This window comes from Equus przewalskii, chromosome 17 (genome assembly GCF_037783145.1).
Source record: "Equus przewalskii isolate Varuska chromosome 17, EquPr2, whole genome shotgun sequence".
NCBI lineage: Eukaryota > Metazoa > Chordata > Mammalia > Perissodactyla > Equidae > Equus > Equus przewalskii.
Window position 1 is genome coordinate 38,699,810 of NC_091847.1, and position 25,808 is coordinate 38,725,617.

A 25,808-nucleotide genomic window follows, 5' to 3' on the forward strand; every position below is an offset into this window, starting at 1 on the left:
AATTATCCTTAACTTTTGCAATTTTTAAAATATCTTTAGACAAAACATCTTTGGCTGGTCTCTGTGACTTCTATTCTTTTTGTCCACCCAAATTTTCTAATTTAAAATGCTTTGTAATTTTCACGTTATAACAGCACACCAAGGTTTTACAGGTGCGGGTTTATTGGACACTTCTAACACTTCAGGAAATTTCAGCCTACAGAAGTGTGAGATATTTACCACTCAATCCCCAGCCACCATCCCCTACCCCCAAATATTGAAGTCCATGGAGACTATTTCATCACGATTTTCCAGGAAGTGAGAGAAAACAAGTAATTCAGAAAAGGAGGATGACAGGACTGTGAGAATTCAAACTGACCTATTATCTCCCTAATTCTACCTGTTTGAATTCTACCTGTATGAATCATTTCAAAACTCCTAAACTGACTCACAATTAACTTAACGACCACTTTTCTTCATAGTCATGTTTAAACCACTTCCCAAGGGTTCTGGTTCCATGACATCAAAATACATTAGGGGGGTGAGGAGGACAGGCAACAGTGGCAAACAAGATACCGAAGGGTAACGGGTACTTTAACCGCAGAAGCAAGTCTATGAAACTCAACATTGTGTTTATAAACTGACTGAAAGTTGTTCTATATTTTCTCAGAGTGAAGGGTGCTTTCCAGCAAAATGGTAATTAGTGCCTGTTTAATCTAGCTGATGCAGCTATCAGTATCTAACAAGTGCCTCCAAGATTGGTGAGCGTGAATCTGGCCTAAAGGAAAACTCTTAGCTCTTCAAGTGCAAAGTGTCAGGGACACCTAGGTCTCCTCCAATAGAGATAGAGAATTCCCCTAGGTTATATGGGAACTGCCTCACCCAGGAGGGTACTCTCCCACCCACTTTTGAGGGCCAACCACAATAGGAAGCAGGATTGCAGGGAGCCACGGGTGGGTTAATGTGAATAAAAGATAGCTCTGACACAATCCCATTGTTTGGCTACATTGGGTCTGACCCTCTGTAAAATACAACTTGACTTCAATTTTCAATGTTGTCTTTCCAAATCAGACCCGTCCGAACACCCAATTTAATCAGTCTGGTTCCTGAAACTCTCTTCCTACCCACCACTACCCCATCCCAGGCCCATTGTCCAAATATAAATCTAGCTTTGCTTTTCAGTTGGTTTACAGGGGGATCCCTGGCCCCAGACCCGTTTCTGACTGGCAGAATCTCTCCCTGGATTTTGTTTGGGTATGTACACTGTCTTCGCAGGAGATCCATTCCCACTTAGCAGTTCTCCCCTCCAGGGGCCCTGGGCTCTGCCCAGTCTGGCTACTCAGGTGTGACTCGACAGCCAGAGTAAAGTGGGCTCTCAAGAGCATGGCTGAAATCCACTGGATTGAAGAATCGACAACAAAAGTGATCCATAGGGTAAAGCCAAAACTTGCATCGGCATCAAAGCCACATCCTTCTGACGGGTGACAGGAAAGTGAAAACATGGCAGGACTCTAAAAGGGATGGCTCCAGAATTTCTTATAGGAGAGTTTAGGGATGGAAATCTGGTCATAAGAAGAGGCTGAGTGATTCATTTGGAGGCTGCATTTTCACAGCAACCATTGTTTTTACTTAGATTTGGTTTTTAGAGTAGTTTGCATAGAAAGCTAAATTTTTTACTTAGAATGTGTGTTTTTTGGAGGTGGAGTAACTGAATGATGGGCAAGACTCCTAAACTACCCCTTGTCCCCTACATCCACCCATCACTAGTTTTAAGAGACAATATAAGTCCTACTGGAAGTTTTGATATACTATCATCAAGAGAAAATAGGCTGTTAAAAGTAAAACGTAATGGCTCAACCACCCCATAAGCTGGGTTTTAATAACTATATTTACCATAAGTGAAAGGAAAAAGTAATTGTAGCAGACATTGCCCCTACTCCTGTTCCTGTCCACCAGAATCTTGATTTTATTCAAGATCTACCTTCCTGCCTTGGCCCCCCACTTCAGGGAAGGTGAGTCCTATCCCCAGGCCTGGGAGAGGATCTTGATTGACCTTAAGCAAGTCACAAGCTTCCCGTTCACGAGCTGCCGGTTCCTCTGCCAGTGTTTGCTATAATCACGGACAAAAGACCCCATTCTGGCCAATGAAATGTGAGAAGTCTTCTGCGGAAAGGTTTCCTAGCTGGTAAAATGAGTCACAAGGAAGAAAAGTTCCCTTTCTGCTTCCGGGTGTTGTGGTGTTGCACTGCTGTAGTTGGTGACAGAAAATCATCCAGCCTGCTAGAAGGCAGGGCAAGAGAATGCAGAAAACCAGACCTCACTTTGTGTGAAATAAAATAAGAAATCATTTTATTATTCAAGTTACTTTGACTGGGTTGGGTAGTCTCTTTTGTTGTTAGTGGATTCCAACTCCTAGCAACCCCGTATACAGCAGAGTTGAACTCGGCTCCTTCCTTTTGCTCCATCCTCTCACCTTCCGGCGCCATATCAGACAATGCTCTGCTGCTGTTCATAGTGTTTTCATGGCCAATTTTTTCAGAAGTGGGTGGACAGGTCCTTCTTCCTAGTCTGTCTTAGTCTGGAAGCTCTGCTGAAACCTGTCCACCATGGGTTTGAAATACCAGTGGCACAGCTTTCAGCAACATGCAGCCACCACAGTATGACAACCAACAGATGGGTGGTGTGGTTCCCTGATGGAGAACCAGGGCCTTTGAAGACAGAACATGAATCTTAACCACTAGACCACCAGGGCAGGGTATTCTCTCACTCAAAGTCAAAGATATCCTATTTGATAGACAACTGAAGGGAAGAAAATGACTTTTTTTAATGTAGCATCCTAATATTGCTTTGGAAGGAAAGTGCTATGAAGCGATGGAGAGATTAAAGAGATGCAGACCCAAGATAGTCAGAGTCCAGCATCTATGTTAACACTCCCCAGTTAATTGGGAAAAGACAAGTTCTCAACATCAAGGGCTGTTTTCAGGAAAAAAAGAACAAAACTAAACAAAATCAGCTCAAACTCAAATTAACAAAATCAGTAAAGAAAAGACCATCTACAAATATATTATTTGCTCTAGTTTTTTTTAATCCTTAAAGCCCAAATCTGCCTCCATGCTACCATTTTATTCTTCACTTTTGGTGAGCAAGAACATTTTTAAGTGCAATAAAGTTGAAGTGAATAAAGTTACTTTATATAGACATTATAACTCAACTTTCCAGGTTCAAAAGCAAGAATAATGAAACTGGCCTACTTCTTTGGGATGGTATGAGGAAAAATTTACTTAACCATCATAAGGGCTTCTGAAATTTTAATTGCCACATAAAAACACTATATCACTTCAAACCAGCTACCAGTAATCATTAAGAAATTAAGAATGGATCAGAAGAGTGATGGGTCTGTTTCTCAGTTTATTATTTTTTAGACAATAACAATGTTCAACTTTATATTCTTTTATAGGCACTAATATGGCAAATGGTGATTATAATTTCTTACATTACTGGTTCTCCATAGTCTCAGTTCTAATGATATGGTTTCTTCAAAGGATTATATTTACTCAAAGTTGGACTTCAAGGTATAAGGAGTAGGAAAAACTTGCTATGAACAACTGATTTGATATATAAATAGGCATTATAATTCCTCTCATTTCAAAATTTGACAATCTTGTCCACAGAAATTTTAATCTTGTCTTTGCTTATAGGTATACATATTTTATTATTCTAATAACAAATTCTATCTGTATTATCCAGCTTAAAAAATAACATATGTCAATCGTCTTGGACACAAATCTGTCAAGCTGCTCCATTTCCATTTTCTCCACTCTGATTTACTCAAGATTAATTTGATTTCACACCCAGCGAAGAAGAGAAACCTCTCGTAAATGACTCTCACTCCTTCATCCTGTAAAACACAGATTTTTCAGTCTCCCGAAGTATTAAAAATGTAAGCTAAGCCTCAATTACAGTGTAGTTTCTAGCTGAAACAATTACATCAAGAAGGCAGGTGTGGACTGCAGAGATACTAACAATGAAGGCTTGGGCCAGAAAGTCACAGCCACTATTCTTAGATATACTTTTCAAAAATACATTTAAACAAACATCACAGACTGAGTCATTGATTAGGCAAAGCAAACTCTAAGAGTAGTTTTTGGGGTATTTTGCAGAAATTTGGCCCATTTTTTTTCTTGATAAAATGCTTTCCACAATAGCCAAGAAAATTTAAAATATACTTTATTCCCACAGTAAACCCAAAGTTGGTTGCACTATAACCAAATGTGGCTTTTGGTTCAAGAGTCATAAAGCAATTAGCTAATTTCAATGATGTATTTCTTTTAAGAGAAAGCTATTAAATATACATGACAAAAAATAAAATCAGAGTCTACAACTATTACCTCCCACCAATAAACATAAATTCCAAAGTCAGGTTGGATAATCCATGTCGGAATATGCCAAGAGAAAATGGGAGCTGCAGTGACCCAGGATGCTGCTCGAGTGGGTCGCATAACCAATGTAACTAAGTGAACACATTAGTGTTCAAATAATAGCGCTCCTGTTTCTGAACACTTCTCTCCTTATTAACCACTCTTGACGTACAATCACCTCAGACCAGAAATGTTGAACCTGAGAGGGGACATGCCCAGACACTGAAACTTCCCAAAAGTTCTGAGACTACGTTCTCAGAGAAAAATGCCACCTGGTAATTAAGGCTCCAATGTTTTAACTTGTTGTGACTTTAAAAAATAAGCAAAGGTCAGTTATTTATTATGCTCCTTTCCCTCCTTCTTTTTCTTATATTCAACAAGCAATAGTCACACACGTGTTTATTCAAATACAGATATTTTTTAAATTACATGAGGCCATTTACTATTTCTTGAGCGCTGGCTTCTGATGCTGGCTTTTATCTATTTCATCTTTTAATCTTTTTGCCAATTCTGTGGGCAATTTCACGTAAAGACACTGATAGTGCTATGTTATGTAGATAAATAATGAAAAAGACAGAGAAAGAGAGTATGAACAAGACACTGGTGATATTCACACATGATAGCAATATCCAGTGCCTGATCAACAAGTCCACAAGATGAACCAAGTGACGGAAAGTCTGTTGGTGAAAGTATAGATTGTTTCTACTTTTATGGAAAGCAATACTCTCAAAAGCCTTAGAATTTTTCATGTCCTCTGACTCAGCAATTCCATTTCTAGGAATTCATCTTAAGGAAATAATAATTGGATTCCCCAAATTCAGCAGTAAAGTCGTTTGTTCTAAGGTTTTTACGCAAATATCTACATATGCAATAAACAATTGTCCAAAACCAGGAAATGGATTGAATTTGTGTGGTACACTCATATATTGTAATACCATGCATGTAATAAAAAACGTGTTGCAAAAGAATGTTTAATACAGTGACCTAAAGCATAGAAGAAGGTTAGTAAACATTTACTGAAAAATTGAATACTGGATCAGAATCATAAACAGGAAAAATAATGGATATATGCATAATATTTTTTCTTTATTTTTCTGCTTTCTTTTTTCTCCCCAAATCCCCCCAGTATATAGTTGTATATTTTTTAGTTGTGGGTCCTTCTAGTTGTGGCATATGGGACACTGCCTCAGCGTGACCGGCCAAGCAGTACCATGTCCGCGCCCAGGATCCAAACCAGTGAAACCCTGGGCCGCTGAAGCGGAGCGCGCAAACTTAACCACTCAGCCACCGGGCCAGCCCCATATTTTTTCATTTTCATAAACAACATATATATATCTGAAATATACAAAATGTTGCCAGAGGATATCTCTGGGTATTGAGAACTTAAGATTAACTTTTAGTTTCTTCTCTTTGCTTGCCTCAATTTTTAAAAAAAATTATCTAATATAATTTATTTGTGTATTAGGAGAAAAACATGAATACATAAGGAAAAGTTCATAGGTCACTATCTTGAAACATTAACAAGTAGAGTAAACTGAAATAACAGTTGAAAAAATGTGAAACTATGGGCCTTGGCAATGTACACACAGAGGGACAAAATTGTTAAAATCATTGTGGATTGTAAGTAGCATTCAGATTCAGATCCCATAAAATAATAAAATAGTAATTATCAATCAATGACACTATAAAATTTAATATACCTATTAAAAAAACAAAGTAGAAATTACTTATCACTCTGTAGCTTTTGCCACGTATGGGCTTCAGATCTGACATAGCTAAATGGAGCATAAGACAATTATGTCTCATTAACAGGACTAATTTATCCAAATGTTTGGAAATTAAAGCCACAATCTCATCTGAGTCTAAAACAAGCAATTAAGCTTGTCTTCATGTTACTAATGAAATACAGCTTAAATAGAATCTAAATAGCTTCATAAACATCCTGAATAAAGAAATAGGTTTGATTGTAGTCAAATTTTTAAAAAAATATGTATTAAGTCAAGCACAACATCCTTTAAAGCTGTGCTGTCCAAGATAGTGGTCATTAGCCATGTGTGGCTATTCAGCACTTGAAATGTGGCTAGTCCCAACTAAGACATGCTCTAAGTGTGAAATGCAGACTAGATTTCAAAGACTTTGTATGAAAAAAAATATGTAATGTATCTCATCAATAATTTTAAAATATTGATTATATGTTGAACATATAATATTTTAGAACTATTGAGTTAAATAAAATATATTATTAAAATAGATTTCATGTCTTAAAAAGTCTTTTAATATGGCTACTTAAAATTTTTAAATTATACCCATGGCTCACATCTGTGGCTTGCATCATACTTCTATTAAATAGCCCTGGTCTAGTAGTTAACCAGTTCATCAGCATCCTGGTACGTGTGAATGCTTCAAGTGGTGTGGTGTGAGGGCAAAGCTTTCTATTCAGAGGCAGAAGAATACCTACTAGCTCATAATCTCTGGAGAAATTGCTCACCTTCTGCTGAGCTGTAGCTTCTTCATCTGGATAATAGAGCTTTTTGTATGCGGTGTACTGAGGATTAAAGTGACATGTACTTGTTATATTATGTAAAAGGTATTCTTTAAATATCAATGGTCTTCTCTTCCCTCTTTAACTTAGAGTTTTAAAAATCTGTATGTTTGCTTTACAAAATAGAAAGAGTATGTATGGCAAAATTATTTATAATTTTAGCACCTGGGGATAACTACTGTTATTGTTTATTTGGTTGAATAAACTTCTAGTCTTTTTTCTGTGGCTATATTCATATAGATGTAACACTTTCAGAGGCAAAGAAAAAAAAGAGAATGCATGTTATACAAACTGTTTTATGCCCTAATTTTTAATTGCATAGTGACTTATTGCAACTATCTGTGTCATTTAAAATTCCTTAATATAATTACTAGTGACAGTATGGTATTTCGTTGTGTACATATATCACAATTGATGAAGCTAATCCCCTATTTGTTGGCTATTTAGTCATTTTGAAGATTTTGCTCTCACTTAAGAAAGAAAAAACAATACTGGACACTCTTGAAGCCAATCATTTATTTCACTTTTGTGATTATTTCCTTTAAGATTATTTGCAAAGAGACAAAGATTATTCACATTAATAAAGATTTTTGGTGACAGATTGCCTTCCAAAAGAGTTTATACACTGGTCATGTATAAAAAACACTGATTTCTCTCATGTTTTTAACCTTGGATAATTTTTTTTTATGTTTTACCATTTCGTAGGTAAAAATTTGAGAATTTTAAAAATTTTCATTGCTTTGATGAGTAAAGAGGTTTTCATAAATTTCTTTGTCATTTATATTTATAATAACCACCCAGAGTTCAACAGACTGCCACCACGACATCTATTCACCTCCCAGCATCTGCTCCATATACTCTGCATCTGCACCTGGTACTGTAGTAGGTGAACCATCTGTGCTCTTTCTTCCACTTGTATACTAAATCTCATTACTGAATTATTCTCCTCACTATCAAACATACTGATATTTCTCCCATTTTAAGCAAAACAAAAGACAAAACCACTACAACAACATAAAAGTCTGACCCTTTTTTCTTGCTCTCCCTTGCAAAAAAACTTCTCAAAAGAGTTGTCTATACTCAATGTCTTCACTTTTCTCCTCCCACTCCTCAGATCCCGCCCAGTCAGGCATTTGTTCCCACTTCTTCAATGAAAATGGTCAGCACAACCTCCATCTAGAGCCAACAGTCAAGTATGAGTTCTATTTCATTTGACTTAGCAGCATTTATTCAGTGGGTCACCCCTCCTCAGTTCACACTGCTGACCACTCCCTTTTCACCTGCCTTTCAGGTCAGCACACTCTTGGTTTGCTTCATACCTCACAGACCTTTTCTCAGTTGGTTACCCCTCTTCTCACTGACACTGTAATACCAGCAAACTCAAGAGATCAGTCTTTGATCTTCTCCTTTGTCTCTTGACTCACTATTTTGGGGATCACATTCAGTCTCACGTTGATGACTCACAAACATATATCTCCAATTCAGATCTCTCTCTTGAATTCCAAACCCATATAAGTGACTGCCTTTGCAAAATCTGTGCGTGGATATCCCATAACATCTGAAACTCAACCTGTGTAACCTGAACACCTGATCTTCCTCACAGCCAAACCCTGCTTAGTCTTCCCCATTTCCGTTGATGGTGACTCCATCCTTCCAGTTGCTCAACCCAAAAGCTTTGGACTATTCTTTTGTTGCTCTCTTTTTCTTCACATGCCTTATGAAATCTGTTAGCAGATGCTGTTGGTTCTACCATTAAAATATGTCCAAAGCTGACTATTTCACACCACCTCCACTTCCTGATCCAGGCCACTGTCATCTCCCACCTGGATTACTTTAATAACTTCCTAAGTGTTCAATATTTTCTTGCCCCTCTCCACCTCAATCTTAAACACAGCAACTGCCAAGGTGATCCTGTTAAAACAGAAATTAGGTCTTGTTACTCTACACTTGTGCTTCCAATGGCTTCCCGTATCACTCAGAGTAAAATCTGAACTTCTACCACAGCTACAAGGCTCCAAACGTCCCACCTCTCACCTGTTCTTTGGCCGCGTCTTCTGCTACTCTCTCCATCTATCTCCCTGTCCTCTTGCCGGCACATCCTCACCTCAATAAACACGGGCTAGAACATTCATATCCCAAATTTCTGTATGGCTGGCTCTCTCAATGACTTGCTTCAATGTCACATTTTCAACCAGACCTATCCCCAAACTTCTATTCAAAATTGCCATCTGCCCCCCTCTCCCAAAACTTCTCTTCTACTCTTATCTCTACTTTTTTATAGCACTTATCGCCTCTAATACACTACTGTGTATAATTTACTTATGTGCTGTGTTTATAGTTCATTGTGTGTTTCCACTTTGCTTCATGTATACAGGAGTTGTTGTTCATTTTATACCAATAGTTGCTCAATAAATATTTCTTGAAAATATGAGTGATAAATCACTTCATCTCTTTTGTCCCTTTTCTTTTCTGACTGTTCATCAATCAATTTGCAGAGTATCTTTACATATTAGAGATTTCAATCTTTTGTGCCTGATATGTTACCAATGTCTTCCCATTTGTCATTTAATTTTTACGCTTGTCATTTTTTCCTTTTAAAATTCTTGTTTTTAGAATAATAATATATTCACATGCTTCAAAAATCAAAAGGTATAACAAAAGGGAGGGATGCAATAAAAATTCTCCCTCACATTCACCCTCCAGGCATCTAGCCCCCTCCCCAGAGGCAACAAATTTTATGAATATTTGCATATTCTTTCAGACATATAAAAGCAAATATATATGTATGTGGGTGTGTGTGTACACATTGAATTTTCCCTGTTTTATACAATGTGTACTGCACATTGTTTTGTCTGCTTAACCCCATACCACACCCTAACCCTAACCCTTGAGGACTGTTCCACGTCAGTAAGTGTAAGTATTCACATTCTTTTTTTTTTAATTTGTAAAATAAAACATTGTATAGTTCTATAATAATCTATAAAACTAGTTCCTATTGATATCAAGATTCTTTCCTCAATCTTTACCTACTGCAATGAATTATCACCGTATGCATATTCCAGTATATTTGTACATAGTCCCCACTGATCCTCGGGGGCTACGTTTCATGACACCCAGTGGATACCTGAAACCATGGATAGCACTGAACCCTATATGTTTTTTCCTATGCATACATACCTACGATAAAGTTTAATATATAAATTATGTGTAGTAAGAGATTAACAATAACTAATAATAAAGTAGAATTATAACAATATACTGTAATAAAAGTTACTGTAGATCTTAGCAACCTCAGCATACCATCTTTTTCTTTCCTTTTTAAGTCAAGAATTTTCACCTTTTTGTGGCTGTTCCCATGGCTGAGTGGTTAAGTTCACATGCTCTGCTTTGGCAGCCCAGGGTTGGCCAGTTCAGATCCTGGGCATGGACCTACACACAGCTCGTCAAGCCATGCTGAGGCAGTGTCCCGCATAGAGGAACTGGAATGACTTACAACTAGGATATACAACTATGTACTGGGGCTTGGGGGAGGGAAAAAAAAAAGAAAAAGAGGAAGATTGGCAACAGATGGTAGTTCAGGGCCAATCTTCCTCACCAAAAAAAGCATTAAAAAAAAGAATTTTCACCTTTTCACTTAAAGGAATCAGTTTACAGCTTCTCCTTGGCATATTCAAATTGCCAGCCTCACTACTCATGATTTGGGGCCATTATTAAGTAAAATAAGGGTTACTTGAACAGCAGCACTGTGATACTGTGACAGTCGATCTGATAACTGAGAAGGTCAAAGTGACTAATGAGCAGGTAGCATATGCAGTGTGGATACACTAGACAAAGGGATGATTCACGTGCCAGGCAGGACAGAGCAGTATGGCACGAGATTTCATCACACTACTCTCAGAATGGCACACAATTTAAAACATATGAGTTGTTTATTTCTGGAATTTTCCATTTAATATTTTTGGATCACAGGTAACTGAAACTGCGGAAAGTGAAACTATGGATAAAGGAGACTACTGTATGATATATTACTGAGACGTAGAAACTATTGGGACAAAGGGTATGTGCTTTGTATGTGATAAATGTATGTGGTAAGTCCTACCAACTTGCCCTCTGTAGAAAAGTTACACCAATTTAGACTTCCTTCAGCAAAATATGAAATACTTATTTTCCCACATCCTTACACATTGGTTGGGTTTAATGGCAGATGACAGCCACCACTCAAATTCTTTAAGTATAAAGGAATGTATAACTAGATATTATATGACATAATTGGAAGGGCTAGAGGAGCAATTTCCAGCTCCCAGAAAATCACAATGCCTATGTCATGATTAGGAAAGTCCCGCCTACCACTTCAGGAAGCTGCAACTGCAGAGCATGATCCATGGGAGCAACATGAAGGCCTCACTCCCCGCCTCTTTTCCCCCTTACTTAATTCTGAATCCAAATCTTATGCAAGTATTTCTGATTGTCAGGCCAAAATCACATCCATTGACCTATCTATTCATGACAACATGATATCATTTATAAAATGTTTAATATATGATAGCAATAGTCCTCCTTCATTATTGCTTCACCCACCCCTAGAATCTTCCTGGCTATTTTTGCTTATTTCTATTTTTCCCACGTAAAGCTAAAATTCAGATTAATGTTTTCAATTCTGTAAGTAACTTTTTTAGAATTGCATTAAACTTTTAGACTAGAGGGGAAATAACTATAATTGTTGAATTTTCTCTTCTAAAGATGAGGTATGGTTTGTTCCTTAAGCAACATTTTAATGTTTTCTTCCTATAGTATAGATCTTACACATTTCTTGTTAAATGAGTTCCTAGATATTCTATATTTATTGTTGCGATTGCAAACTGTTTTTTCATTCATTATATCTTCTAGCTGGCCATTGTTTATATATAAAAACAGGTTTGAGTCTATTTATATTCTTTTATACCCAGCTATTTTACTAAATTATCTTATTACTTATACAGATTTTTCTGGTGAATGCTGTGGATTTTCCAAATAAAAATGCATTATCTGCAAATAAGGTAATTTTACCTACTTCTTTCTATGTTTTATAACTCTAGTGCCTTTCTCTTGTCTAATTTTGTTGCCAGTATGTATATCTCAAATATTTTATTTAGGATTTTTGCATCAATAAATATAAGTGAGGTTAGGCTATAGTTTTCTTTTTCATGCAATGTTTTTCTATCAGTGTTATGCCTGCTTCATAAACATCACTTAGTTTACATTAGGATTCACTTTTGGTGTTGTAAATTTTATACATTTTGATAAATGTATAATGACATGTATCCACCACTGTAGTATCATACAGATAGTTTCACTGCCCTAAAAATCTTCTGTGTTCTGCCTATATATACCTCCGTCCCCCTAATCTCCAGCAAACACAGATCTTTTTACTGTCTCCATAGTTTTACCTTTTCCAGAACATCGCAGAATTGGAATCATACAGTATGTAGCCTTTTCAGATTGGCTCCTTTCACTTAGTAATATGTATTTAAGTTTGCTCCATGTCTTTTCATGGCTTGATAGCTCACTTCTTCTCAGTTTTGAGTAATATTCCATTGTCTGGACGTATCAGAGTTTATCCTTTCACCTACCGAAGGACATCTTGGTTGCTTCCAAGTTTTGGTAATCATTAATAAAGCTGCTATAAAGATCCTCGTGCAGGTTTTTGTGTGGACATAAGTTTTCAACTATTTTGGGTAACTACCAAGGAGCGAGATTGCTGAAGTCTGAACATCATTTGCTTAAATGTAGTTTTTTTGTTATTTATCCTTGGTGGTCTCTGAGCTTCCTAGAACTGTGGTTTGGTGTCTGACATTAATTTGGGGAAATTCTCAGTCTCTGTTGCTTCAAATATTTCTTCTGTTCTTCTCTCTTTCTTCTCCTTCTTGTATTCTCATTACACATATGTTACACCTTTTGTAGCTGTCCCACAGTTCATGGATATTCTTTTCTGGGTTTTCTCAGTCTTTTTTCTCTTTGTCTTTCAGTTTTTGAAGTTTCCACTGTCACATACTCAAGCTCACGGATTCATTCTTCAGCCATGTTCAGTCTACTAATAAGCCCATCTAAGTATTCCTCATTTCTATTGTATTTGATGTCTAACATTTCTTTAATTATCTCTTGGAATTTCCATCTCTCTGCTAATATTATCCATGTGTTCATGTATGTCGTCTAATTTTTCCACTAAAGCCCTTAGAATATTAATCATAGTTTTTTAAAATTTCTGGTCTGATAATTCCAACATTCTTGCCATACCTGACTCTTGTTTTGATAATTGCTTTTTTTCTTCAAATTGTATTTTTTGCCTTTTAGTATGCCTTGTGATTTTTTTTTTCTGGAAGGGCAGGCATAATGTACCAGGTAAAAGGAACTGTGGAGTAACATAGTGATAAGATGTGAGGGGAGGAGAAGCGTTCTACAGTCCTATGATTAGGTCTCAGTCTTATGGTGAGTCTGTGCCCCTGGACTGTGAACTTCACCAGTCCTCCTCAGTTTTTCCCTCCCTTAGGTGGAACACAATGGCTAGTGAGGGCTGGAGTTGGGTATTTCCCTTCCCCCACATGGAAGGCTAAAGCTGGCTGTAGTTGGGTATTTTCCTGCCCCCAGGTAGGTTAAGCTCTGATAAAACCCCAGCAGTTTAGGCTCTGATAAAATTGTTTCTCCTGAGGGCAGCCCTTATTAAGAAGAACAGAATGCTCTGGAACATTTCAAAATGATTCCTTTTCCCCTCCCTCTGCCAGACGCACAGGGGGATTTTTCCCAGATATGTGCTGTGAGAACCTAGTAGAACTCCTGGAGGTAAAACTCACAAAAGTGTGGGAACACGCCATGACTAAGGCCCCATAGACCTTTTAACTCTCAAAGTTGTCCACACTCAGCTTCCAGCAATTTGTCAATAATGATGAGGATTTTTAGGCTGCTTAATTTTAAAACAGTTTATGATGAGGACTTTTAGGCTGGTTACTTTTAAAACTACAGATGAGAAGCAGGCTCCAAGGAGTGGAATTTGCTTGCTTGTCCCTTTGTTGGGAAAGATTTACATTTCTAAGGGAAACCTCTATCTGTAAAGATGCCTCCCTCTCTGTGCCAGGAAGAAGGGGGATGGCCTTATCTCTAGAAACTCTTAATGCCAGAGGCAAGAACTTAAGTTGGGTGCTGTCTGGCAATCTCATGTAACTAATTTAGGGTAGTGGCTTCTAACCTTTCTAACCTTTACTTAATCCAATTTGATTCTTGTCTAAAAGTCATGGGATCACCCAATGACCAGACCCCACCTGCACTGATACCATTTTAACTTTTTTCATGTTCTTTCCTTTGTCTTCGTAAAGAGATGACTCACATACCTATGCCTTAAATTTAGCCCTAACCCTCAACTCGGGGCAGCAGCAGGAGCTCTGACTGCCCGTGGTTCTTGTCCCCACGCACCAGCTCTGCCTGCCCATGGGTCCTGTCCCCATGCTATTCCACACTATTCTCTAAATAAAAGAGCACTCCTGCCAGATCTTGAGAGTCTAAGAAATCTTTCTTTTGACTCCTCGGCTCACCGACCCCGCATCAAATAACAGTTCTGGTTTTCCTACCCCAACACTGCTTCCCATTGAGGTTTCTGCTTATGGATTTATTCTCAGGTAAGCTGTGATTCTCCGTATTGACTGTCTCTCCAATTTTGGGGGCAGTGGTTTGCCCTGTGACCTTACTTCTCTGACGTATCTAAGAAGAGTTGTTGACTTTTCAGTTTATTCCGCTTTTTACTTGCTGTTAGAGCAGACTGGCAAATTCTAAGCTCCTCGTATGCTGGACTGGAAACTGGAAATCCCTATTGATTCTTTAAAGATTTAAAATTGCTGAGAAACCATCCTATTAGATTTTTTTTAATGTTTATGTCATTGCATTTATTTAAACTTTTTCTTTATGACTTTCACTGCAGGTAACAGGTTTTAAACCTCCCCACTCCAAGATTACTTAATATTTATTTTTATTTTTATCTAATTCGTTTATGATGTTTTTTATTCTTTACATTTTAATGCACCTGGAGTTTACTGAGTCATACAGAATAAGGAAGAGATCTAACCTTATTTTCCAATTGCCTGTTACTTTGTACTGTCTTACAAATAATCCAATCTTCCCCCAACAGTTTTGAAATTTTCCCTTTATAATAAATTACTATAGATATTTTCTGTTTTCTATATTTCTATTTTGTTTAACTGATCTGCTACATATTCCACAGAAATATACAACTTTCTAATTTTCTTTAATAATAAAATATAGATTTATGTTTGGCTATACAAGTTTCACCTCTTTCCCCCACCCTCCCACCCCACCCTCAATTATTCATTTTGAAACTGATTTTACAAGCTTAATCTTCCAAATAAATTTTGGAATAAATTTTAACAATTCTTCAATTGCAATTGTGTTAAATTGACAGATTAATTTTATGAGTCATGAATATTTTGAAATCAAATCAACTGTTGTATTAAACTGTTTTTAGTTACTTGCAACTCAGACTGGATTAAGATAATAACGTCAACTAAATGCTCTTGAAAATCCAGCAGTGAAGTTGCCTTCCTGTGCGGTTCAAATAGGGCACTGGCTCAGTTCTCCCATCATTATCTTGGCTCTGTCCTCTCCTTGTGTGCTGTTTTCATTCATTTACAAGATGGCTGCCAGCAGCAACCTCAGCTATGTACTTTCTTGATACATCCACAGAGAAGAAACTTATTTCTTCTTACTTCTCATAAGAATCTAACAAAAGTTCTGAGCTCTGCCCTGATTTGGACCACCCTGAACTAGTTGCTGTGGCCTGGGGAAATGAGATTACTGACTAGTACACACTTCCAACCAGGGCCTACCTTTAGATCCGGGGATGCACTCATTCCAAACCAAACCAGCAAGGTGCTACAAAATAGGGAGAATTAGAATAAATCTTGGGATTAACCACGGTGTCCACTGCCTTTAGCCCAATGAAAACTACTTGTAATTTAAAAACGTCTCCCAGATGTTTCGACCACCTTATGACACAGCAGTACACACACGTTCACTTGTATAGGTGTGCACATATACGTACACCATCTCTGTGAATTCTCACAAGGCATAATAACTAGAACCAAAAGGGAAAATGGTCATATCAAAATAATGGCAGACACTGGCAAACTAGAAGTCCAGTGAATATTACAGTTGAACACATAATTCATTGTGCTGGTTAGAACAGTATATTTACATGCCTTACTGCCCACCAGCCACAGACTGCTGATGCCCACCACCTCTGTGTTCATTCAAAACAGCCCATTTATTCTCTTTCTCTTCAATGAAACTACTCTTCAAACCTCATTCAGTGTTATCAATGCTTCATCATTCACTGCCAACATATTTATAAAATAGTCTCTTCAGTTGATCTTTGCATGTAATTTTCATTTGGTCAGGATACAAGCATACGTGTTGCTTCCCCTAAATATTGCAAGCCCATATTCTAGTCTAGTCTGTCTGTTGCACCTCCTATCAATGAGTTTAGCAGAGACCACTGTATACTAAGGATTACCCAATAAATATTCATCAAGTAAAACATCATTAATTATAAAAAATTTATTTTGGATAATCATATGTGACAAGCAGACTAGTAAACTAGAATTCATGAACATATATTCCTCCGAAGTAGATCCCTTCAGCACCCATGTCATGCCGTGCCACTCTCATCTTCATTGTTTTCACCTGTAATTAGACTCAATTGAGCAATCGTTTATTTGAAGATGCTATGTGCCAGGATGTGCTAGGTGCTAAGGATACAAATATTGCCAATAAATGACTTTGTCTTTAAGGGGTTTACAGTCTAGTCATTTAATATCCCGTCTTAAAATGTTCTCCCTACTCTCATTTGCCTTATTCTAACCCTTCTTCTTCAGACTCCATAGTGAATTTTACTTCCTCCATTAAGCTTCCTAAGTGATTTTTTCCTCAGTGTTTCTTCCCTCTGCAGAAACCTTAGCATGTGATGTATATTCATCCTAGTCTCTACTTAATCTTCAGTAAGGCAAGGGAGCTGTGAGGCTCAGCTTTTCCTTAGTGGCACAGGGATGCACAGAGGAAGAGCAGAAATTGAGTTCAGATTAAAAGGAAAGTAGGAAAATGGGCTGTGAAGGACAGGTCTTAGTGGAAGGGAGCCATTATAGGCTGCAAAGGCAAACTTTTCCACGTTTAGGAGGTGCTAACCTAAAAACCACAATCTCAGCCAACTTTCCTGGGGGGACAAGATGCCATCTGGGAGGAAAGCTTATGGGTCAGCCAACTTGCTTTAAAAGGACAGAGTCCGATTTACCTCCTTCACAGTCACAATCAGCCTGATTGTAATGTCCCCTCTTCCAAAAAGAAAAAACCTCTTCCTCTTGCTTGATGAGTTCTAAAATCTCCTTTACAAGGTGGGGATGGGGAAGGGAGGGAGAATGTTTATTTTACAATTAATCACTGAAATGAAGTGCATGGTTGAGTTGACAGTGCACTGTGACTGTTTCAATTAAAGTGTAATTAATTAATCAATCAACATGTATAAATGATCTATTATTAATTTTTCTTCTCAGCTTTATTACAAAGTGCAAAGGAAAAATGGCAGGCTGAGAGCCAGGGAGGGAAGGGGTTGTTAAGAGACCCAAAGGTGTCTGCCTGGGAGGAACACGTGACCATTGCCACAGAGAGGTAAAAAAGAAGCTTAGGTCTGGAAAGACTCAGACTTCATGTAGGATTGCCTCTCAGAGTGTGCTGAGACAAATGGAAGCTGTAACTGAAGAGTTTGGTGGAGAAGCTTCTAAAGCAAATAACTCTACTTGGTAGGATGTAAGGTTGCTATTCATTTCTTGCTGTTGTTCATTTCTTAATAGTAGTAATTTCACACAGAAGAGTTTCAATTACAGGCAATACATTAAGAAATGCAAGAAATAAAAATATTTGTCATATTTATTTTCTTCTATTTCAAAGTAAGAGCCATTTACTTTTAATTTACTATAAATGTGCCCCTTTGATAGTTTTCCTTTCTTTTTAAATATATATTCTTTGGAGATACTTTTTAGGTCAACATAACACAATAAAAAGCATGTTTTCCTGCAAAATGTTCCCCAGAAACTTCATTACATAAAGTAGACTATTACATAAGGTAGACTATTGATCTGACCCATGGTGGCATTTCTGAGTTTGTTCATTAAATGGATTTTAATATAGAATTTACACTAGAGAAGATGACCCTGCCAAAATTGGATTTCAAATCACTTAACATTATATTTGTCATTCAGAAGAAGATTGTCATTCTCAGGATACAACCAAAAGTACATTTTCTAGGAAAAAAATTAACGTGTTTTGAAAAATTTACAAAATATACTTTGTGTTCACCGTAGGACAAAATCACAATGGATTATAAGTAACATAATTCCATAGGTACCTTTTCCATTGTAATCAATTACCAATATTGATTTGTAAATTTCCACTGAAGAGGGGCTTCATATCTTGAAATGAAAATTCATAGTTACTAAAACTTCATGTTAGAAAAATATTTCTTACCTGTGTAGTATAGAGCTCAGTAAGGGGTATTTTCATCATGTTTCAACCTTATAAAAGTCTTTAAAATCATTATTTCAGGGAAATTATTTTAGAGAAAAAACCTCCCCATTCCACAAATAGTCAATCTAAACATTTATTGATTGACTGTATTCCAATCACACAGTAACTATGAAAATAGTAAATCAGAAGTATAATAACCCCCAACAAAAAATAAAAGTTGTGGCAAATCTAGATAATTCAAGTCATTCTATCTTATCACCTGTATATGTCTTCCAACTGCAGATCAAAATCTTGAAGTCTCTGTTGATATTTCTCTGTAAATTTATAGAACTCATTAAGGATTGAAGATTTCAAATCAGGGTATGGGCATTCCAAAGTTCCTAATTCCGTGGGCAGTTCACTAAGCAGGTTACTCCTGTCTTCTGAAGAATGATCTAGTGTCTGAAAAAAAATTTATATGATTGTTTTGTTTAATACAAATGACAAATTGATAAACAAATTACTGTCTGCCTTACACTTACTTTCATAATCCAGTCTGAAAGATTATTTTCTATTTTCTGTTGCTCCAGGCTAAGTCTTTCACAGACAGCTTTCAATTGTTTCTTAACGAAGTCAACCTGTAGGACATTTAGAACAAGCAGTGTGCAAATTATTGTGATTCATCCAAGATTTATATTTAAAGTCACAGGAATTATTCTCAAAAGCCAATGAGTTATGAAAAATCAGATAAGAGAAATTCTCTTTGAGGACCTGAGGAAGAGGCTTCAAGAGATGCCATCCCCTGGCAATGCTCATCAGACAAAGCAGCCTCAATGGGGCTTCCAGACACCTAACCCAAAAATGAGCTCAGGAAATACAGTGGGGCCATAGCCACTCTGCACTCACATGTGGATTTTTTTGTGGTAAGGCAGAGAGCTTACCGGATGGTCACTCTTTCAATCACTGCTTTCTCCCCTTGCATCCTTGCCTCTAATTCCCAGCTTGGCATGGAGTTTTAATTTTTTTTTAATTATTATTTATGAAAGCAATATAAAAACACAACAGAATAACTGAAAAATAGAGTAAGAAAAATCACCTAAAAGCCTACATCTAGCACAATTAATATCATGGAACTTATGCTCTAGTCAGGGAGACAGTCAATAAACTAATAAAAAATTAGATAAGAAAGTATCAGAGTGATGTAAAAACAGGGAAAGTGATGTAAAAACAGGGTGGGGTAATAGGGAGTGACTGTGGCTTCTCATGTGGGTGATCTGGACAGGCCTCTCAGAGGAGAGGACATTTCAGCTAAGACCAAAATGACAGAAAGTGCCGTCAGTGGGACAGAGGAAACAGCCAGTGTGAAGGCCTTGAGACAGGAAGGAGCCTGGCATATGTGAGGAATAAAAGAAGGCCAGCGTCAGTGTATCAAGATCCAGGAAGAAACGGGGAGTGTCAGGTAGATGACACTGAAGAAGCAGAGTGGGGCGCAGATGTACAGGGAAGCCTTATAGGCCAGCAGAAGAGCTGAGGGGGTTTACCAGGGGGATGACTTGGTTCCTCTGCACTGAAGGTAGGATCCCAGAATGCACTGGAAGGAGCGGCAAGAATGGAAAGCAGGGAGACCAGTTATGAAGCCACCGTAACATTCCCAGTGGGAAATGAGCATGCTTGGACAAATTCAGGGGCATTTTAAGATATCGAGTAGACAGAATTTGCTACACCTTCTGTTTAAATACATAAGACACACATGTTTATTTCTTATCTCAAAGCGTTCTGGTGGGGACAAAAATGGAATGTTACATTATTAAAAATAAAGGTAATACACTGACCTCTTCCAGTACTTTCACGGAGTTAAACTCAGTATGTGAGTGTGAATGCTGTGAAATGTGATGCTGTCTGTACTTCAGATCTGCTCTCAATTGCTGAACAGGATCTATCACATTTTTAAGATATGTGCACCATTCCTCTGATAACTCTTGTTCTACGGGGAAACAAAGTTAAATCAAGGTGACACTTTATTATTTTAAGTTTCTTCAAGAATAGGTCATTAAAATGCAGATTTATTTTTGGATTCCTTTAGAAAAAAACAAACAGCAGTTACTATTAAAAGAACATGAAGTGAGTGGCCCACTTTCATCTTCAGAACAAAACTCCCCTTTAAATATAGGAGCAAAAAAATCTCACCAAAATTCATTAGGTCAGAAAGACATTCACTTCCAATGTTCTCTTCAGTGAGAAAGAATTTTATTTCTGATTCCATTTTACATCTGAAATAGATATTAATCAATTGTTTTACAACCACAAACATATATGTAGGTTTAAAAAACAGCTAGTGGTAGATATACTCAATCCAATGTGGTTTCATTCACCTGTTCATTGATTCAGACCATACACTACATTCCTTGCGAGACACTGAGACAGAAGGAATCGGAAGTGAACACTCTAGGCAGAAGCAACAGCATGAGCAAAGGCAAGCACGTGGCATAGCCTAGCTTTGCCTCATGTGGAGAGAGAGCTGAGCATCGGGAAGCCACTGAGGGATATTAAGCTGACCTGGCCAGCTCAGATCTGTGTTTCAGAAAGTTTCCCAAGGCAGCAAGATGGAGGATGGGCTGGAAGGAGGGGTGATGAATAAAAATGGAAGATGAAGAGGAGGCAAACCTGGACCAACAGGGAGGTTACTTTAAAAGTTAAGAGATGATAAGGTCCTAAACTAAGGAAATGGGAGTAAAAGTATATTTTATTTTTATACACTAATAAAAGTAATAAATCTTAATGGTCTTTTACTATATTATTTAAATACAGCCATTTTTAGAGTAAAATCATAACTAGCTCTAAATGGACATCCAAAAATATTGTAGCCTATCCCTTGCTTATGGCAGATTTAATGAAATCATAGAAAAGAGTCTTGATTTATTATGATTATGCAAATACATTAAAATGATATAAAATAAGAAATAGCAACAATTACAATAATTGAATACAATGTTTTATTTTTGCATGTAAGTTTCCAGCCTTTGTTTACATGCTTGTATATTTTAAATAGTTGTAATCATGGCATATTTACGATTTTATACTGGAGGTTTTTTGAGTAATACTTTTTAAGACATTTCTAAATAATTTCATAATTATCATTTATTTTAACAGCTTCATAGTATTCTATTTTAATATATGTGCCATCATCTTCTAAGACAATTCACTTACATGAAACAGAAGTTTTGTTTGAATGTATAAAGGAGGGGAGATATTGTAGATGGCTCTTCACTGTCTACTTTTCCAGCATGTAGCTTTTTGTCAGAAGTTTTTTGTTTTGCTTTGGGTTTTTTGGTGAGGAAGATTGGCCCTGAGCTAACATCTGTTGCCAATCTCCTGCTTTTTGTTTGTGGAAGATTGTCCCTGAGCTAACATCCGTGCCAATCTTCCTCTATTTTGTCTGTGAGATGCTGCCATAGCATGGCGTGATGAGAGATGCGTGGTCCAAGCCCAGGATCCAAACCTGTAAACCCTAGGTCGCCAAAGCGGAGCACTCAAACTCAACCACCATGCCACTGGGCCGGGCCCTACCAGAAGATTTTTTTTTTGAGGAAGATTAGCCCTTAGCTAACTACTGCCAATCCTCCTCTTTTTGCTGAGGAAGACTGGCCCTGAGCTAACATCTGTGGCCATCTTCCTCTACTTTATATGTGGGACGCCTACCACAGCATGGTGTGCCAAGCCGTGCCATGTCCGTACCAGGGATCCAAACCGGCAAACCCTGGGCCGCCAAAGTGCACACTTAACCGCTGCACCACCCAGTCGGTCCCTGCCAGAAGTATTTTTAAGATTACATTTGAAACTGTTGCATGGAGGATGGGTTCATAATAGTGGAGTAAAGCCAAAAGTTATTTCATAATGGATTTGTTTAAACAAAAATATTGCACTTATAAACCAACCATCTCAGCTCCCTTATATTTTCAGCACCCAGAAAGCCCTAGTGGAAGATAGAAAGCAAGAGGAGAAGTGGCTTTGTTCATACAGGGGATCAACCTGCTACTTTACATGTAATAATTCTAGTAAGCTCCATCCTGGCTTCCTCAATTAACAACCCTGACCCATCAGACAAGACCAGCCCATTTCTCTAATTGTCCTGATTGCCCAACAAAATTCAAAAGCTTTTTTTTATGTTCTCAAGAACTATCAGTTTCTGGGACTAGCTTGTGACTGCAGGCTAACATTTCCCAAATTGTGTTCTATAAAACAGAATGTCAACGAGATGGTAGGAAAAATGGAAATGGTGAACTAAACAAAATCAGATAAGTTTCTAGAGTGTAGGATTTCTCAGAAACTTGGTTATGCTAAAGTGCACTGAAGTTCTCCAAAAAGAGGATGAAATATAAAGTATTTTCCTACTTTATAGGACCATGAAATTCATTATTCTCCATGGAGCATCTTGAAGAATATTTCTGTTTTGTAGAATGTGATTTAGGAAATATAGATAAAAATTGTGATGAACTCAAGAGCATTAAAAATGGTAACTCTAGAGAAGAGACCCCTGCCCTGTTCATCACCGACATGCTAGACTAGGTCCTGAGTGTTCACCAAGTTGTATGCAGCACACACAACCTCCTCCACATCTGAAGAGAACACAAAGGGAAGGCAACTTTCCGTGTCCAAATCTCCCAGTTTAAGTACCTTCTAATGCTATTGGCCTGTCCTCTGATACCACTGAATATAATGGTGCTACAAAACCACCTCCTGAGATTTTGTGTGACCATTTACCTAGATGATATATTAATCTTCTTCCTAGGTATGCCCAGTTGCAATGCAACTGCCTGCAAGATAAAGGGTGGTGAAGGGTGTTTTTGAGCTCTCAGGAGTCTACTTTCAGTAAGACCGGAAGTGGACTTCCAGGTTGGTGCCAAAGTTCTAGGCATAGAGTCAGTCTCCTCAGAACATCAAAATCACCCAGAGCTTCCTGAGATTTCAAGGGTAACCAATTAGTTACCAATTTCAGCAGAATAAGTGAAACATGGGGTGCAAGAGAGTGGTAGAGTCAGAAGCCATTTAAGCAAACAATAAGCCAAGGGACATGGATCGTGAAAAGCACAGCAAGAGAGTATGTTAAAGTTCAATGAATGGAACTAGCAGCCAGGAATCGGCAGAAAATTAAGCCACCAGAGCAGACTAAAGCCAAAGTTCTACCGTCCCTACAAGGAAGGATCTCAGCAGCTCAGACAGCTTAGGACCTTAGACTCAGCTACTTGATCCACTTCTTATTCTTGAAGAGTCTGTCCCAAGTGAGGTACCACAGAGACCACAGGAGGAAGTCTCACAACCATTGGCTAAGGAATGAGCTCAGGAGCTGGGCTCAGAGAGAGTTCTCTGGTGCCCTGAATCACACAAAGTCAATACTAGTCTCAATCTCATCTTTAAAGATGCATTTCCAGACAACTTTAATTGTTGGTAAAAACCCCATGACATCCTCTGTGTATATCCTCTGTATAATGGTGATACCTTTAAAATAAGGCTTTAGGGGGCTGGCCCGGTGACACATTGGTTAAGTTCACATGTTCTGCTTCTCAGCAGCCCAGGGTTCACCAGTTCGGATCCCGGGTGCGGACATGGCACCACTTGGCAAAAGCCATGCTGTGGTAGGCGTCCTGTATATAAAGTAGAGGAAGATGGGCATGGATGTTAGCTCAGGGCCAGTCTTCCTCAGCAAAAAGAGGAGGATTGGCAGTAGTTAGCTCAGAGTTAATCTTCCCCCCAAAATTTTTTTTTTAAATAAGGCTTTAAAGCTAAAATTATTAGCAAGAGACTGCACATATTTATAACAGAGATTTGGTTATAAAAACATCCCTTGTAGGTATTATAGTAAAAGTAGTAAGGCATACAAATAAACCCTCCAAATTTTATTATTGCAAAATTCTTATTAAAATAAAAATGGTAATTTTTACCACATGGCCAAGACAAATAACTTGCTCCTTAAACTCTAAACCAGTCATTCTGAAACAAGGGAGAAAGTACCCTTGGGAAAGTGTATCAAGATCTTCAAGGGATGTAGTTTGGGAAAGCATATTAAATATTAAATATAACTTTATAAATTTAAATATTAAATTTTATAAATTTAAATATAAAATATAATTTTATATTTGGAAATTTTATATGTCTAGTTTCCTTAGTACAGATTTCAGAGAATTAAAGCTTAGCAAAATCTTTTTTTCTAGCAAGACTAGACCATTTAGATCTCAGGTGGCCTGAATGGGACCCTGTGAAAGAAAGAAAAAGCTGCTCCACTCCAAGTTCATGGAGCACAGGAGTTAAAAGCGAGTGCTCCAATAGCACCTTCACATAAGTTGGCTGATTAACCCTCTGCAAATAACTTTAACCATCTGAACCTCAAGGTTCTCATCTGTAAAATGGGGATGAAATGATACCTACTCTGTTGGGTGTTGTAAGAATTGCATGAAATAAAGCGTGTAAAACACTTAACATATCACGTGGCACGCACAAAATTACCCAACAAAGGTGAGATGTCATTGTAGATCCCTACCTTATGCGGGCCTGACATTCTCAAATGGAGTCTCTTATAGTGATAAGAATATTTTACTTTTAATCTTTTATTAAAAGGAAATATCGATTTTTGTGTGTGTGTGTACGTCAGGAAGATTGGCCCTGACCTAACATCTGTTGCCAATCTTCCTCTTTTTGCTTGAGGAAGATTGTTGCTGAGTTAACATCTGTGCTAATCTTTCTCTATTTTATGTGGGATGCCACCACAGTGTGGCTTGACAAGCAGTCCTAGGTCCACACCCAGGATCCGAACCTGAGAACCCCAATCCACCAAAGCAAAGCACATGAACTTAACCACTATGCCACGGGGCAGCCCTGGGAATATCGATTTTTGAAGGATGAGAAACACCTAATAGAGCTTAAACGATTTTCTGGTGGTGCCTAAATTCTCCACAAAACTAGCCATTTCTCTAACTTTCCTCCTTTCACTATTAGCTTTTAATTTCACCGAACACATATTGAAATTAGCCTACTTTCTAGAATAACACTGAAAATTATCTTGGAATTCTTCTTTTTGTCCAATTTTGAGCCCTGACAAGTTTCAAGACATTAAGGCTATTATTACTTGAATGTTTCTCCCTTCCATTGTCTTTGTGTCATTCCAGGTCAATCAAAAGAATTATTTTTCATAATGATATGCATACGCCTCTTCTATCTATCTCAAGAACAGCTTAATACACATATTAAGAAGGTTGTGGAACAGCCAAGATAAAAACTTTCGCCACTGTCTTCCCTTACCTTTGAGCTTGCACCAGTGAGCACCATATAGGAGTTCCCCT

General features: G+C 37.7%; 1 protein-coding gene across 14 annotated transcripts in view; it reads right to left on the reverse strand.

Annotated features, from left to right (window-relative positions):
- CCDC148 (coiled-coil domain containing 148) overlaps window positions 1–25,808 on the reverse strand; it is a 232,524-nt gene that overhangs the window by 124,580 nt on the left and 82,136 nt on the right. For 9 of the 14 annotated variants that reach the window (XM_070579891.1, XM_070579888.1, XM_070579889.1 and 6 more), the window contains 4 exons: window positions 20,662–20,744; window positions 20,307–20,458; window positions 19,017–19,112; window positions 18,755–18,936 (listed from right to left, as the gene is read on the reverse strand). In XM_070579891.1, coding sequence (XP_070435992.1) covers window positions 18,755–18,936; window positions 19,017–19,112; window positions 20,307–20,458; window positions 20,662–20,744 — 513 coding nt within the window. The remainder of the gene's footprint in view (window positions 1–18,754; window positions 18,937–19,016; window positions 19,113–20,306; window positions 20,459–20,661; window positions 20,745–25,808) is intronic. The other 5 variants (XM_070579895.1, XM_070579893.1, XM_070579894.1 and 2 more) reach the window with 1 other exon arrangement.